Source organism: Brachyistius frenatus, unplaced genomic scaffold (assembly GCF_029030835.1).
Source record: "Brachyistius frenatus isolate BFR_SWC_R1_liver_20210118 unplaced genomic scaffold, ASM2903083v1 Contig_218, whole genome shotgun sequence".
In the NCBI taxonomy this organism is placed as follows: domain Eukaryota; kingdom Metazoa; phylum Chordata; class Actinopteri; family Embiotocidae; genus Brachyistius; species Brachyistius frenatus.
Window position 1 is genome coordinate 582,291 of NW_027210817.1, and position 17,413 is coordinate 599,703.

The 17,413-nt window shown below is 40.8% G+C and overlaps 1 protein-coding gene across 1 annotated transcript; it reads left to right on the forward strand.

Annotated features, from left to right (window-relative positions):
- The first annotated feature begins 1,798 nt into the window (after positions 1–1,798).
- nccrp1 (P1, F-box associated domain containing) lies at positions 1,799–5,745 on the forward strand. The gene is made up of 6 exons (XM_069719577.1): positions 1,799–2,038; positions 3,210–3,290; positions 3,388–3,484; positions 3,582–3,677; positions 4,518–4,656; positions 4,757–5,745. The coding sequence occupies exons 1-6, from the start codon at positions 1,897–1,899 to the stop codon at positions 4,901–4,903; spliced, it is 702 nt and encodes a 233-aa protein (XP_069575678.1). The 5' UTR covers positions 1,799–1,896; the 3' UTR covers positions 4,904–5,745.
- Positions 5,746–17,413: the final 11,668 nt, after the last annotated feature.

Sequence of the window (17,413 nt, forward strand, 5' to 3'; positions counted from 1 at the left end):
ACATTTCTGAAAGCTGCTGAATACTGCAGAACTCATTGAAAATGTCTTAAATGTTTGCCTACACCTAATTTTTAAATCCTTAAAAAAACAAAAAAACAAATGCAAATTCACCACATGGCTACCAAGAAAGAAAAATAGACTCGAAGGAAGAAACATATGTAACAATTTGTCTTAAAAATATCAATATTGTTCAAAAAGGAATGATACTATTAAAGTGTGTAAAATGTGTTTGCAACTAAAAACAAAACTAAAAAAAAAGATCTCAGCATTGAGCTGGTAATATTTTCTTATATCAAATGTTTCTTTTCATATTTCTCTGTCTCTCATCTGTCTCTAGATTATTATATCTGTCTTTTGTTGCAGCTTTGAAAATCCCAGCCAGCAGCAGACTCGTATTTTCCGCACAGACAGATGCAGCTCAGTATCAGTCATAGTTAGCTGTTATTACAGTCAGGAGATGCTTGTGATCACCTGACTGTAAACAGAAAGTGTGTGACTGACAGTCAGTGAGCTGCATGCAGGCTCACCACACTCACCAGAACCTGCACAGATGTCTCCACCTGGTGGACACTGACTGTAAGTTTACAGTGCAATCAGCAGTAAACGTCTGTCTACACACTGTCTACACACTGTATCAAACATATAATAACACTTCACACACATGAATATCCTCCATGCTGAACTTGTTTTTAATTAAAACGCTGAATCTTCAGCAGCTTTGACTGAGTTCATCTCATTTACATGATTAAACATGAAAAGCAGTCTGGGTGGTTAAATGTCTGTTTCTTTTTTTTTTCATGTTGAATTTGAGATGTAAAACTTTCTTTCTGATCTACATCAGTGCAGCACGAGCTTAAATTAATTTCTGCCTTGTCAGCGTTCTGACACTTAAGCAGTGCAAAGGTCAGTGCCTCTATAATACAGTCCTATAAGAGTGGAGGGATCCTGTAGGAGCAAAGGGTGAAGAAACAATGCCAGCTGCTGCCACTGTGACGACATAAAACTGCAGAAAGTGACTTATTGAACAGACTGTTCTGGGGAGTCTGGAGGCTTTTTCAGTGATTAATCATAATTAATGAATGTAATTAAAATTCACATGGTAATCAAGTACAAACAAATACACAAACAGAATAATGCAAGAGGCGAAATTGTGTTTTCAAACTACTTGTTTTGAAAAAGAGTTTTAAAATAATATTTAGTTATTCTGTTTTACAATTTAATCTTTAATTATATTCCACTGATCATCTCTCTTTAAAACACTTTCTGTCTCCATGATCACTTTCATCTAAAATGACAGACTGCTGTCTGTAAAACTTCATACTCAAAACTACAATCAATTGATAAAAAAGAGGACAGATTCGTTTTTTTCCTTCAGATAAAAATAATTTAAAAAAATAATAATAATAGATAAGCCAATGAAACAACATAAGAACAAAAACATTTGAATAATTCTATGAAATTTATGAATTATTTCATGAACTGATTGTTTGGACTGGGAAACTTTTGTTTATGAAATCAACTCAGTGGAGGTTCAGGTGTAAAACTTCATCTTTCTTTTAAACTCCATTTTAATGATTTAACTTATTATTTATTTATGTATTTTAGTTATATTATTAGTCAACTTTAAATAATAATAATAATAATAATAATAATAATAATACTAGTAATAATGATAATAGGCTATGAAGTTCTGGTTATAATTCATCCTCCTCCTCGTGTCTGACTGCCTGCATCAGAAACAGGTTTAAACCGCTGTGACTTTAAGAATCCAGGGAGCGACGTGTATTTCGTCGCTATCGTTGCAACACCGGGGTGTGGCGTCGACTGACGGCAATGAAATAACTATAAAGACTTCCTGGTCCAGTCAGAGTGAGATCCAGCCTCTGCCGACACACCATGTCTGCTGCGGAGTGGAAGGAGAGATGCGAGGCTGAGTGGAGTCTGCAGGGCGCGCCGATGCCCGACGGCCTGGACTGGAAGTCCGTGTACGAAGCGCGGCCGCTGGGAAGAAATTTCCTGAAGAACCCTGCGCCTCACGGTACAGACACACACACACACACACACACACACACACACACACACACACACACACACACACACACACACACACACACACACACAGTTTGGTAGTTTTCCAGTTTGACTTGAGAGGAGTGACCGGACAGGTCAAAATTCAGGGACACTGATCCACAGCTGATAAAGATGCACTTCAAAGTCACTGCAGTTGTTTTATTTAGTTTCAGTCATCACAAAGTTTGTTCCATGAAATAACCAGTGTTGTGATTTGGCGCTATATAAATAATTTAAAAAAATGAAATTGATAGTATTGTAAATTAGTTTGTGAGAGTTTTCATATGTTGCTATGACTCATCCTGCATGTTGTTTCTGGTTAGAACTTCATCCACATTCATATGAATCAGCAGCTTTGTGCCATCTGACTAATGGAGAAGTGAAGGAAACACCCTGCTGTTGGTAAATCCTGATCCTCAGGAAGCTCACGTCTCCTCACGGCCCTCGGTTTGATTTAAAGTTTAGTTTTGTGTAAGGCAGCCTTATTGAAGTGGCCCACACACACACACACACACACACACACACACACACACACACACACACACACATACATACATACAGACACACAGCAGGCAATCATAAAGGTACCATGTATCTGTATCTAAAGGGAGGTTTGCATCTAAGAATCTGTTTTAAAAAACATAAACGCATCTACAGCCAAAACAATCGTCCACTCCACAGACTCTCTGTCCTGTCCTCCTCTTCTAACTCTCATAGTTACTGGATACCGACATGATTAAATTGGAGTGACTAAGGAATTTTTACATTTTTCTATCAAATCTTTTACTAAAGCTCTGTAATATAATTTAGTTTTTTTTGGGTACCTGATGGGTTTCATAGACGTTGTGGCTGTAATACCTAAATTAAAAATGCATTGCTGTTAAAGCAATGTTTGCAATGTAACACAGGTTATTTATGTAAAATAAAATGGCCTCTCTATTTGCTTTTAAGTCAAAATGCTTCTGTATAATTTGTGACTCAAAAGTCAGATGTGATACTGACTAATACTTAAAGTATGTGTATTTTTATTTTACAAAGAGACACACCCTGTGACTGTCAGTGAGATTTATTCTGTGGCTTTGATATGTATTTACACTGTCTGGGATCCTCAACAATAGTTTCTCCGATTCCCTCCACAGGGTTGAGTGCTGAAACTCCTCCACCTGAACCGGACCTGCCTGAGGAGCCCGACCGTGGCCCTCCCCGGTTTCAGCCCGATGGTGAGACACCGCAGTGATCCGCATGTGTGGCAGCCAATAAGATCGAAGAAATTAAAAGAAGTTTTAAATAGCTTATAACGAATCTCCTCGTTCAAAGGTGACTTCACCGGCTGGACTACGGACATAGAGGTGCTGCCGTATGATAGCAGCGGCATCCCAGCCGGAGCTATGGTGTGTGCGTTGCCCCAGTACAGGTAGATGGACCAGACGTTACCCCACAGGTGGTAACATGATCACAGGGATCACCAGGCTGTGTGGGCGTCCCGAGTCTAACCAGTCTGTCGTCCTCAGCTGGTTCTCCATGGAGCAGATCGTGGACCTGAAGGCGGAGGGACTGTGGGACGAGCTGCTGGATGAATTTCAGCCAGAAATCGTCATCAAAGACTGGTGAGGTCAACTCTCACTGTTACCTGTAATTAAAATCCATTCATGTTAATAAACCAGCATCCATAGCATTTATTTTATTATCTTATTCCAGATGATTGACTGAGACAGTGACTGCATTTATTCATGAAAGGGAAAACAAAACTACCTGACTTCCTGCTGATGGAAACTCATACAGCAGACTGGCAGTGATTTTCTCAAGTTTTGATTCTAGTTTACATGATGAGGTTAAGATGCCAAAATAAAATATTTAGATATAATACAAGGAAAATTAATTTATTAAAATGATATGTGTATAAATAATATTAGTACTGACAGGCACACATAAAAGAAACCAGTCTCTAAACTTTAAACCTTTTTTTCTTCACTGGTGTAGTTACAGCTCTCTGCCTGCGTAGGGCAGTATAACACACTACAAATATACTGAAGCTGTGACATGGATGAGTTTGATTTGTCACACAAATCGAGTATTAATTCAAGTAATAATTCACTTATTAAACTAATTAAATGTAAACTGTACAATTAAAATGTAAGACAAAATGGAAACTATGAACATAAGACATTTAAAACATAGGTTGAGCTTTAAAATGCTGTGTTTTGCAGCCTTATTTGTCTGTAGTCAGGATTTTTTTTAAAAAAAGGTTTTTTTTTAGGTGAGTATGAGAACCAAATTATAGATTATCTTATTTTGTTAAGATTTTTTAACATGTTCAGATGTTTTCAGAAAATTTCTAACGTTACTCTTAACAATCAACTGGAATGAATTAGTTATCATTAAAAAAAATGACATACAGGACACATGTTGGAAGTTATTAGGACATAATGCATTTTGTCATGTTGCAGGTATGAGGAGAGTCAGCTGCATAAGTCCATCTACCAGCTGCATGTGAAGTTACTGGCTGCAGACAAAAGCACGGTGATCTCAGAGCACACGGTCAGCCCCACCGAGGACCTGAGCGAGTACTCACACATCTGGAAGGAGGTGAGTGGCCGACTCCTCCGATGGCTTCCAGTCATGTAGACTGTATGTAGACCGTCTGTGATCGAAACCTCTCACTGTATGCGTCTGTCCCGGCCTGCAGGTGTCACATGTGTTCTCCAGCTACGGACCCGGCGTGAGATACGTCCACTTCGTGCACCGTCTGAAGAACAGCTTCCTGAACGGCTTCTACCCCACGCTGTTCACCGGCAGCTCCGTGACTGTGAGAGCGGTGAAGAGCAGCCAGTGAGCCGAACAGCTGGATCAACACACATCTGCTTTTACACTGCATATTGAAAACAACAAAGAGTCCATTACTTCTCTTGCTGGGGTAGATTTTGTATTGCTATACAGAAAATATATGTTCAAATGGGGGGAGGCAGCGTGTTGTTGAGAGTACACACACTGCTGTGGAGACATAATAAAACATAAAAATAAGTTTTCTTACATGACAGATGTCATTTTTTCTTGAAAGCAGTTGAGATGTGTGTGACGGTAAAATAGTGCGAACATACACGCATCAAACAGCTTATTCAGTACACAGACCAACCAGGCCTTCGCTGCTATTTCAGATTCACAGGATACAAATCAACAGAAATCACGACCCTCTGAAGGAACTACACAAACATTTTTTTTTTAAATATAATAACTTTATGGGGAGCTAGTTCTGGTGAAATTCTCCTTTCTGTATAGTATATTATATATCCATCTATAACTGGATTGTGTGTTCAGTTTAGCAGTTTCTTCCATGGATTGTTTCTCTCTAATTCAAAATCTAAATCTAAATGTACAGTTTTGAGAACGACATTTTTAAAGAAACTCTGCCTTTATGGTACCCTTGCAAAGGTGCTCTGAGTTGTAATTAATGTTTTTTTTTAAGGCTTAAAAGATCATTAATTAATGCTTTATGGATCGGTTCAGCCATGAGAATACCTTTAGGATTTCCAAGAGGCAAAAACTTAGACTTGTGAGACCATCTGTCACTTATGTTTGGAAAACGTCTGCATCCCTGCCTGATTTGTTAACTTTACAAGCTACACCCATGAGAAGGATGAACTACATTTACAACTATATAAATGGAGATAAACACAACCTTGTGGATTTTTTATCAACCTGGTGACTCAATGCTTGAAGTAATGGCTTAAAATAAATAATCATCATGAATAAAGCAAGTAGAGTTCAAATTTGTAAACTACTACATTTCCAAAGACTTAGGCATAATAAATACACGTGTTGGACATGATCAGCACCTCACAAACTGAACGTAATAACTTTCATGAAGGAGGAATTTACTGCAGGAATTATGTAACTTCAGTATAAAAAAAATTCCCCTTGTAGAATTAATAAAGTATCTATCTATCTATCTATCTATCTATCTATCTATCTATCTATCTATCTATCTATCTATCTATCTATCTATCTATCTATCTATCTATCTATCTACCTATCTATCTATCTATCTATCTATCTAAATGGTTCAAATTTAATTTGCATAATTATAATGGAACAAAAACAAACACCAAAGTTGCAGTGTGAATCTGTGTGCTGTTAACAGCCTTTATTTATGGTGTTTCTGATAGAAGAGGTGTATTTGCATGTTTACAAAGAGCTCTGCTTTAATGTCCAGCGCCTTTTCAGGAGGATCTTAACGGCAAGTGGAAATAATAGTTGCTCATTTCAGCCCCGAGTATTGTCTGCAGGCATTGTTGTCAGGTTTCTCCGAGCTTCAACCTCCATCTCTAATAAGAAAACGCAGTCTGTGGGTAGCCTGCGAGGCCAAACTCAGGACACATGTCCCTGTAATCCTGACAGCTCAGTTAAACTGTTGTTTTATTCAGTTTTATATTCTGAGATGTCTCTAAATGGAAAATATCAGTAAAAGTTAATATTAGAGTCCACCATAGAAAGTGCATCAAAAGGAATCAACCTACTCATATTAAAGAGAGGTGGAAAACCTGTATTTATTTATATTTAATTAATATATTAATACTATTTATTAATTCTTTTTTTATGAAGGGGAATAAGTGTTCTCACTGCAGCTCGTCCAGTTTTATATACAGTGTATGGTCCAGTCACAATCTGTTTGGACCAGACAGTCTTGTCCACCCACCATTAAAAAAACAAAAACAGCTTTGCGCCTGCGCAGTTCCATCTACTCGTGCTGCCTTCACGCGCTCCCAAAACCTTCCTCTATATAAACTACAACGTTAACTAGTACTTGTTGCGGGAACAAACATGAGCTCTGAGGTCACATCTTCAGCATAACCACCCAGTTCGTGTTCAACACTTCACTATTCACCACCACCAAGTCCAAAACAGCAACCCCGCAGGCGACCGTGAAGGCAGCACGTCACCCGCCGCGTGGGCTCGCAGCATCACCCCCACCGTTAGTTAACGACAATGTGAGTGAACGGGAAAGTTCCGTCCGTGAGTTGAGCTGTGTGTCGGGACGGGGAAAGTTGTACCGGGCGAGTGTTTCCAGACTTCCAGAAGAATGTCAGCCTGCGGTGGAGCCGAGCCGTGAAGCGGAAGGTAAGAGACGGGGTGACGGGGCGGGAGGCAGGTGCGGCGTTTGGGGGGTCTGCGGGCGGCTACGCCCTCCAGACCCCCCAAACATGAGATAGATGCACGATGACCTCTTTGGATTTTAAAGCAGCGGGTTGAAGTTTTTCTATCGAGAAGTGGAGGCAGTCACAGACACCACTTGGTCATCATTTGGCAAAGAAGTATGAGGTCAGTACATCAAGTGACTAAAGGACAATGTCAAAGATAAGTACTCTCTTGGAGAGAAAATACAGTATTTAACTCTAAATTGTCACCATATACTTTGTTTTTTCACCATAGGCTACCTTTAAAATTAAATTAAAAACAAAACTGATAAACATATCTATCCTGCAGTCACTGTATCAAACTTGTACGCTATAAGATATAAGATAACACAAGATGAGATATAAGTTGATATCAGTGCTGTGGTTGGTTGTTTTGAAAGTTTTCTTTGTCCAGATGTCTAAAGGAGAGGATGTCCATGTTTGTGTGTCCCTGCTGGAACTATTCGTTTTATTGTGAAAGATCACCCCGCTCTCTCCCTGACATTTTCTGATCACGGCTGAACTTTCGAGCTGACATTTAACTGGCAGAAAACCGTCCCTCATTTAGCAGATTGGCAGGGCCACATCCAGTATCCCCATCAGCCGTCTCCTGTGTCCACGGTGGTGCCGGCTGCCCACGGGCATGTTAAAGAGTTGCTGATGTGTGAGACAGGAGGCGTTGACTGCAGATACACCCCCAGTGCTGCTCCATTATATTTGATTACGCAGATGGTATCGCTCCACGATCATTCTTTGTTTTTCTACTTATGCATGTCTTTGTAGCATGCACTTCTCTCCTCCTCCCATACACAGTATTATTTACACTGAGTCATAATATCTGCAAGAATACAATTACACAATTAAACATATTAATCAGTCAGTCTGTGTTTTGGAAATTGTGATAGGAATTTCATACTTTTTATTTTTTAAATAAGTGGTGGAATAATGCATATTAATGTCATTATATAGTTGCAGCCTGATTTAAGTGCTATTTATTTTATTTTATTTTAAGATGGTTGTTGTCTCGTCTTGTTTTTGTGATGTAAGCTTCAGGAGCTAAATCCAAGAAGTCCACCACTAAATCTCACTGACACTTGTCCTGAAATGCAACCCCCCCCCAACCCGAATACACACACACACACACACACACACACACACACACACACACACACACACACACACACACACACACACACACACACACACACACACACACACACACACACACATTTGAGGACACTCAATGGCATAATACATTCCTAGCCCCTTACCCTAGCCTTAACCATCACAACTAAGTGCCTAACCTAAACCTTAACCTAAACCTTGACCTTAACCTAAACCTTAACCTAAACCTAAACCTTGACCTTAACCTAAACCTTAACCTTAACCTAAACATTTACCTTAACCTAAACCTTAACCTAAACCTAAACCTTAACCTTAACCTTAACCTAAACCTTAACCTAAACATTTACCTTAACCTAAACCTTAAGCTTAACCTAAACCATAAGCTTAACCTAAAACTAAACATTAACCTTAATCTAAACCTTAACCTAAACATTTACCTAAACCTTAACCTAAACCTCAACCTTAACCTTAGCCTAAATTTTAAGCTTAACCTCAACCTAAACCTTAACCTAAATGTTAACATTAATCTTAGCCTAAACCTAAACCTTAACCTAAACATTAACCTTAACCTAAACCTAAACCTTAACCTTAATCTAAACCTTAACCTAAATGTTAACCTTAACCTTAATCTAAACCTTAACCTAAATCTTAACCTTAATCTAAACCTTAACCTTAACCTAATTCTAACCTGAATCCTAAAACCAAGTTTTTACCCTCAAACTGCACTTTAAAGTTATGAGGACCAGAATAAATGTCCTCACAAAGTGTATTTCTCCTCATAAATATGTTTTTTCAGAATTGGTCAATGCAACTATAGCAATACATGCCCCCCCCACACACACACACACACACACACACACACACACACACACACACACACACACACACACACACACACACACACACACACACACACACACACACACACACACACACACACACACACACACACACACACACACACACACACACACACACACACACACACACACACACACACACACACACACACACACACACACACACACAGCACACACACACGCACACACACACAGGCACCACGGGACAAAGAGCCACACAACACCTCAAGTTTCTCTCACATTTCCCCGACGATCAATCAGTAAAACCCAAGAGAAGATGGAAGTCTCCCTGAAACCTTTTCATCCTCTCTGATTCAGGAGGTCCACTGGACCCCCGTACACTGGTCCCCTGTCCACTGGAACCCGTCCACTGGACCCCCGTACACTGGTCCCCTGTCCACTGGACCCTCATACACTGGTCCCCCGTCCACTGGTCCCCCGTCCACTGGACCCCCATACACTGGACCCCCGTCCACTGACCGAGTCCGATTGGTCCTCCTCATTTAGTCACTGATGAATGATGCTACAATACCAACAAGTCACATGAATTCAGATCAGAGCCACGATGTCAGTGTGTCAGTCAGAGATGTTTCTGCTTTCTTGAGCTTGTGTAACGATCCACCTCCAGGCTGCAGGTCACTGCAGGCTGAGAGCCGGGCCGTTTAGTATTTAGCAGTGTGCATGTGTGTGCATGTGAGCGACTGAGAGGACGGTCGGCTCGGTTTTGTTTTCACGGACTCTCGTCCAGCTGCCGCTGCACATTTTGTTGACATGTTGTCGGTCTGAACCAGATTGTCGCCCTGAATTCAGACAGCAGGCACATTTCAAACACTAGTTTTCCATCAGTGATCCGGTGACTTTCCATCGTTGTGTTGTTCTTCAGGTTGCTCCACTGTGTGATGGCGCCCAGTTAATGAACATCAGAAGCAGTATTTTCTTTCCAGCCAGGTAATAAGTAGCGGTTTTCTCCTTAACGTGTCACATCAGGGGAGAAAAATACATTTCAAAGATTAGAGATTTGTCGGTGGGGTCAAGACGAGCCGTCACATCCCTCTGCAGTATGTGTTTGTTTATTGGGGCTGTTGCTGCTGTTTCTGACGGTATCCTGAATATTGCATCACACGTGTCCCTGTCTGGGTTCATGCTGAAGTTGAGACTGCTGTTCCTTCTAAGGTGACAGGCCGCCAGTGGCTGGGCAGAGAGTCTCAGGTAATAGAAACCTCAGGAGCTGCTGTCTGCTGGCTGTCAGCCGCTCGTCTGCCGGCCCTCCGGCCGCCTCACCTCCGGCCCCACGCCGACTCTCTTTGTCCACCTGCCTCTTCCTTTCACAGCGAGCTGCACGTGGGGAAGTCTTGGGGAAAAGACGGTGTTTTTAGCAGAGGCAGGATGACAGAAACAAGAGACAGGAACAGCTTAAAGATGTCAAATGGATTGTTTACCTCACAGTCAGACTGATTAGAGATGGAGAGACATTAAACTTCCTGATCACCTCTGCTGCAACATCACAGGACACAACTAATGCTGCAATTACCTTTGGATGTATGAAGTGTGGACACCCGTGATGACAATATGCAGGTTTGAGACCATGAATCCCTGTGATGCTGTGCATGAATCAGGATGTTACAGGAAATGTGTCACAACAGTGAGCAGAGCTGCTGCACAGCAGGATAGACATCATTAATGGGAGGAAGTAGTTTGGGGTGGCCACATATAGTATGCTAAATGAGGCAAAACCAGCTCTTCCTGTCTGGTTATTAATCCATAAATACTTCCTCAGTTAATTTCCTCATTTGGTTTTCTAAAAATAAAGATTTTTTTTTAATGACCAATATGAAATATTAAACAGAAATGTTCTGATGGACTGCATCAAGAGTCTCACCATTAAAACATCAGAACAGAGTGAACAACCCAGACCAGACACACAACACCAGCAGCAACACATGTATGTTGGACAAATTAAAAGATCTGTTTACAGAGCTGAACCAATCAATCACAGAGGCAGCGGTTACATCGTTCAAATGGAGAGTGACGAGATACTCTTAAATGTTCCCTGGGAAAGTTCACAAGGATCAGGATGGATGAAGTGATATCAGCTGGAGCACAGAAGGTTTTATCCACCGCATGTTAAACTGTAGAGTGTTTCATACTCTTCATTAACTTTACCTCTTAAATTGAGAAGAGACATTTTAAAAGTCTCGTACACAGTACATCTGCTTGTCCTGTCGACTGAGTTTCACCTGCAGCATGTCACTCCAGTCATTTCAAAACAACTTCTCTTTAGTGTATAAAACGTCTGTTGACTGCAGTCGTGCAGAAAATCACAGCGTGGAACTGATCAAACCCAAATCACGGTGTCCAACAGCCGAATCCCGGCTGGATCAGGTGGTCCGTCAGACTGCCACGTCCATCAGCTGATCTGCAGGAAATCTGTCCCGGTTCTACAATTAGAACTAAAACTGTTATGGTGGTGCAGGTTCATAAACAGGAAGTGCTTTCAGTGTTTGACGTCACACAACATTGAGCGGGATGAAATAGAAATATATTTATTTAGAAATGATGGTAGTGAACATCAAACCTGTGACTCGGGGCTGTAGGTGAACAGATCGGACGGACAGAGCTGTTGAAAGTAGATCAGCGTACGAGGACCTGGCCGGCGTGGCTCGGTGCCCGCCGGGCTGGAAACTAAACCTCACGCTCAGCCGAGCCTGAACTGCTGCTGCCCAGATTGATGGTAATTCTGACCCGGTGGACGCGGAGGGAACAGAGGCGTGGCGCCGCCCGGGTTATCTTTCCCCCGCCACGCACACACCGACTTCTCAAAGACCAATTCATTCCTCTGTGGTACTGATTGGTTAATTTAGACGCCCAGTGATGACACACACCGCAGAGATACACAGAACAAGTTCGACTCCGGCTCCTGTGAGTTTATTAAGGCTGGTCAATATGGAGCAAATCAAATATCACTGCATTTCTTTACAAAATACTTCCCTATGGATTTAGAGACGATGCTGCAGGGAAGACTGTTGTTACTGTCACAGAATAGTTAATGATATTTTTGATAAATAATCTTCAGTAATCTGGATATGAAATAAAACTGTCAGAAAATTACATCACTTTACTGTACTGTAGCCTTTAAAATTAGGAAGGGAAAACACTTATGATATCAAAACATCTGCTCTCATATTATGATACAATATAATATGGATATGTATCTTCATCCTCCACGTTGCTTTACTGTCCATCAGAAGCAGCCTGCAGATGTTAGGAAGGTGTGAAGGAAACAGGATGGAAGCACCTCAGCCATCTTTGTTTAGACAGATGAGCTTCCTCGTTTCTTCAGTGACTGATCATTTTGGTGTTTTTAACACAATCATAAGAAGGTGTTGGCCGCTGCGTGTGATCCAGTGGTTTCTCTGATGTGCACACCATCCTGAAAGGCTTCTTCAGATTCCTGCAGTCTACTTTTAAACTTGTTTAAACATTTGCAGAGGCTGTTGTGGAAAGTTTCCTGCAATGGAAACAACTAGATGACTCTTTAACAAACCTGCTCAGGGTCTCATTGCTTTTCTCTTCAGATCTAAGACATGTAAAGCTCCAAATTTGTTAGTTTTGAAAATTGTAAAGACATCTTAAAATCAATGACATGATTCAATAAGAGGCAGATATTTAGATTTAGTTCAACATTTGGACTTCAGCTCTGTTGCAATATTCACACAAAGTGATGTTTGTTTACCATGAAACCTCCACAAGATCCCTTTAATGCCACATTAGCGGTTTGGCTCGGTCTTTATCTGTGTGTCTGTCTGTGTGTCCGTCTGTGTCCGTCTGTGTGTCCGTCTGTGTGGCCCGATGGATTATCTTACACTCTGATTCATCTGGTTCATTGACAGGCCCACAGCAGCAGGCCAAAGCCCAGTGTTACTTATTAAAGGGACGGATCTCTTTCCTCTCCTCACTTCAACTGCAAACAGAGAGCCAATCAAACACTGAGACTGTCCTAACAGCCCTCATTTGGTGTAACTCGAACACGCGGTATTGTGCGGTAATGGACGTGTTTTAGTTCTACTGCGCAAATCCAAGACTGAATCATATGAGAAGATGCACAAACTCGTTTCAAAATTCAGCTTGATTTTTCTATCATTTTCTACACCAGCCTTTACTCTGGTCTCCTGAACGCTTAAAAACAAATAGAAATAATCAGAATCAGATTTATTGGCCAGATATGTTAACATGTTTAACTACGGTTGTAGCTTCTCTCTCAGTGTGCAAAAACAAAAACAGACAAACATAAATAGACATATAAAACATAAATAAACATTGATTCAGTAATGTTGAAGATGTTAAGTGTTGAGCAGAGTGACAGCCTGCGGGCCGAAACTGTTCTTGTTTCTGGCTGTTCTGGTGCTCAGTGCTCTGTAGCGCCTCCCAGAGGGAGGAGGTGGAACAGAGGCTGTCCAGTAGGGGATGATCAGCAGAGATGCTGCCGGCCCGTTTCCTGACTCTGGATGTGTAGAAGTCCTGAATGGAGGGCAGGTCGGCACCAATGATGTTCTCTGCAGTCCTGACTATCCGTTGTAGTCAGTTCCCGTCCTGTTTGGTAACCGAGCCAAACCAGACGGTGATGGAGGTACAGTGAACAGACTGGATGAAGGCGCTGTAGAATCGGATCAGCAGCTCTTGAGGCAGGTTTGGCTTCCTTATTCTCTGCTTGGCCTTCTTGATTATGGAGTTGATGTTGGACTCTTCAGGTTCTGGAAGATTGTGGATTGCAGAAACCTGAAGGTTTCTACAGCAGACACGGTGTTGTTGCAGATGGTGATGATTATTTTTGATTTTGATTTTATACACTTTATTAATCCCCGAGGGGAAATTTCTTATATATTGTATAATAATATAATGATGCAGCATCTTAGATATCCAGCAGTAAAGTATTGAGACACCGTCACACTTCACTTTTGCACACTAAAAGTCTTTATTCAGACTTTATTCAAATGTATTAAAGTCCAAAACTAAAATTGCTCATTTACAAAAGTATTCAGTCTCATTGCTGTTGCTTTCCAGATTGCATCCTCTTTGCTTCAGTTATCCTTGAGACCTGTGGCGAGTTGAGTTGAAGTCAGAACCTGAACTCTTGGGGCAGAATTTAAAGCGCTATATGTGATGGCCACCAGGTGGCGCTCATCTGCTGGATGGTACCATCCCTGATGAAGCACTGCGGCGGCAGCATCATGGTCTGAGTGCAGTCGACGGACGGCTTCAGTGGGTAGAGCCACAAGAACAGATCCAAAATCACACGGACAGATTTGGTGGATGTTCGACATATTAAATCCTACCAACATGAGCAAGAATTTTTTTGAATGGAACCTTCTGATTCAGTTAATCATATAGAAATGAAGCTGACTCTTGTGTATTGATTTGGATGTGAATCAGTCAGTTGGAGCTCGTCATGACACAGCAGCCGATCTCGGACATAAAATATAAAAGACTCAGGTTAACTACAAATTAATTTTGATTTAATTACACATAAAGAGGAAACAATTCAAAAGCCTTTTAACATACTCATTTGATTTAGTGATCTACCAGCAGTGCAAGCAGCTTAGCTCATTTAACTAATGATTGGAAAGTAAATTATTCACACTCAAAGCTCCCGATGTCATTTATTTATTAACACCACAACATCAGTGACGTTACTATTTATTATTGTTGCTAAAAAATGAATTGTAAGTGTGCTTCTGCTCACTGCTCAACATGGTTCCAGCTCCTCATTTCACTGTATTGGATGAGTGTGCTTTGGTCACTGAATGTCAATGTTTGGCATCTAGACGCAGGTTTTTGTTTGAACCTTTGTCTTCTATCAGCGCTTCCTACAAAGGGTAGTTATGCTCATTATACCAGGTGAAGAGTTATTTTTAATATATATATTTTTTAATAGTTAACTCTTCACAAGCTAATTTAACATCATCAGCTCGTGGAGGCTGACTCATAGTACCAAAACTTTGTGTATAAGCCTGAAACTACCAGACAACTATGTCAGTTTCTTCCTGTGTAAATGTTGGCAGTTACTGTCGGTCAACACGCTGCATCAGGGAGGTTTTAAAGGGAACGAAAGGAGTTGATTTGTTTGGCAATGATTGAAGTCAGCTGTGACATCCTGTATTTCCTCCTATTTCACTGCACCAGAGTTGTCCCTGTGATTGTGTACCAGAGAAGTTGGCCACACCTACATGTGCCTCCCGTGCACCTGCACCTGCACATGCACAATAACAGTTAGCAGGACGTTAAATAGACACAGATACAAATTTCCAATCTATCTAAATAAAATCCCCAAAAAACAGCTTGCTGTTCTTCTAACAGATGCGGTGCAAAACCAATTGTAAATTGCACTATCAGCTTTGCACCAAACATACTGCCAGAGATGTAAAACTGATCACCATACTAGCCTCCCCTCTTCTAATGAAACCAGTGCTGATGAGATCAGACTCCTTCACTGCAAAATCAAAAGAGACGTGTAACAATACATTAAATGTCTCCTTTGTAAATCGTTTTATGTACCCAGACGGGACAAAAAGGAACATCAGCTCCAACACTTTATAAAAACCAGCTCTCCATCTGCAAAGACTGACAGACTGAGCTCTACTTGAACATGTAATGTTTTTTTCTTTAATAGAAATAGAACAAATGTTAGGGGAGGTTGGAGTTCACTGTACAGGAGCTGAAAGGAAACCTGTTCAGACTGTTTGAAAGAAGCCAATCCATCATCACAGCAGGGGGCTCCAGCTAAATAACATAGAGTCATCAGCAAAAAGGTTCTCTGGACCAGTGTGACATCATCCAGCGAGGCGCTGCAGTTGTCGGTCAGGATGTTCACGACAAGCACACGTTCCTGCTGGATCACTTTGTAACATGAACAACGTTTTGCAGATTTCACAGTTGTTTTAAAACAAAAGATAAAATCTTTTCTGCTATAATGACTTTCCCGAGTTGTAAAATCCTGTAGTAATAACATTTAATTATTATTTGCTGTATGATAAACCTCATAAAAACCCTAAATCAAGCATCAGGTCGCACTTTTGATGTGATGGACTGATCACGGGTGTTTATTGGTAGTTATTGGTTATTGGAGTATGCCTTTGGATCTTGTGTGATCTTTCTGTGAATGACATTCTTGTGATTTTGATGTATTTACTGTTAGAAAGCTGCAGTGATGCTCCGTGGATGAGTGTCACCTCGTTCTCCGTGGGCAGATGCAAGTTTTGATTGGCCGGCCGTGAAATTTATAAACGGGATGTTATTGGTTACCTGTGCGTAGACCTTACACCCTGGAAAGGGGATCTTTGTCAATCTATATACAGGTTAATGTTCAACGCAGTCCCTTCCTGTCAGGGATGGATCAGTGATTAAGACTCCTACTTCTGAGAGGATGTCATGTGTTCTGAAATATTTTTTTGGCTGGATAGCTGATGTGTTTCTACAAAGATAACCAATTAAATCCCTGAATGATAATGCCCAGATTACACTAGTTTCCTTGGTGATGGCTAAATATTTGATGCAGGAATTCACTACACAACGCCTGTTGGTTGCCTGACAGTAATGAATCATCCATTGGTGAACAAGTAAAACAGCTCCTCGAGGAAACAGGTCCATCTTTCTGTTACCGAAGTGCTTCTGAGTCTGATAGTCAGCCTCAGCTTCATCAGGAAGGGATGTCATCCACTGATTTTTTTGGATTACCAGTGAAGAAGACATTGGAGACGGCAAAACGTTCTGTACTCATTGTAAGTCAGACAGCTTTTAATTCCTGTAAATTTTGTTGTGATTGTTGTGATGAAAAATGTTTGATTTTGTGGCAGATTTTCTCAAAATTTGTGTTGAAATTTTCAAAAGTTTTAAGCGAAAGAAAGAGAAAGATTCAAAAAAATTTTTTAAAGGACTACCTGATGAAGGAATATATATGTAATCACTTCCTGTGATAATAATGCTGCTGCACATCAGAAATATTTTAGTTCTCATCTTTTTATATTTATTTAATGAACTTAGAGAACCGTGGAGATAAAAGCTCCTAAAAGCTGCTAAAAGTTCCTAAAATCTCCTAAAAGCTGCTAAAAGGTCCTAAAAGGTCCTAAAAGCTGCGTATGTTTCCAGAACAGACCGTCTGTGACTGGAATATAGAAACAAGGACGACATCAG

Bases quoted from the DNA above. Each gene is read 5' to 3' on its own strand.
- nccrp1 (XM_069719577.1), top strand. From the start codon at position 1,897: ATGTCTGCTGCGGAGTGGAAGGAGAGATGCGAGGCTGAGTGGAGTCTG. The intron at 3,291-3,387 runs GTGAGACACCGC...CCTCGTTCAAAG, and splicing joins TCCCCGGTTTCAGCCCGATG to GTGACTTCACCGGCTGGACT. The intron at 4,657-4,756 runs GTGAGTGGCCGA...CCCGGCCTGCAG, and splicing joins ACTCACACATCTGGAAGGAG to GTGTCACATGTGTTCTCCAG.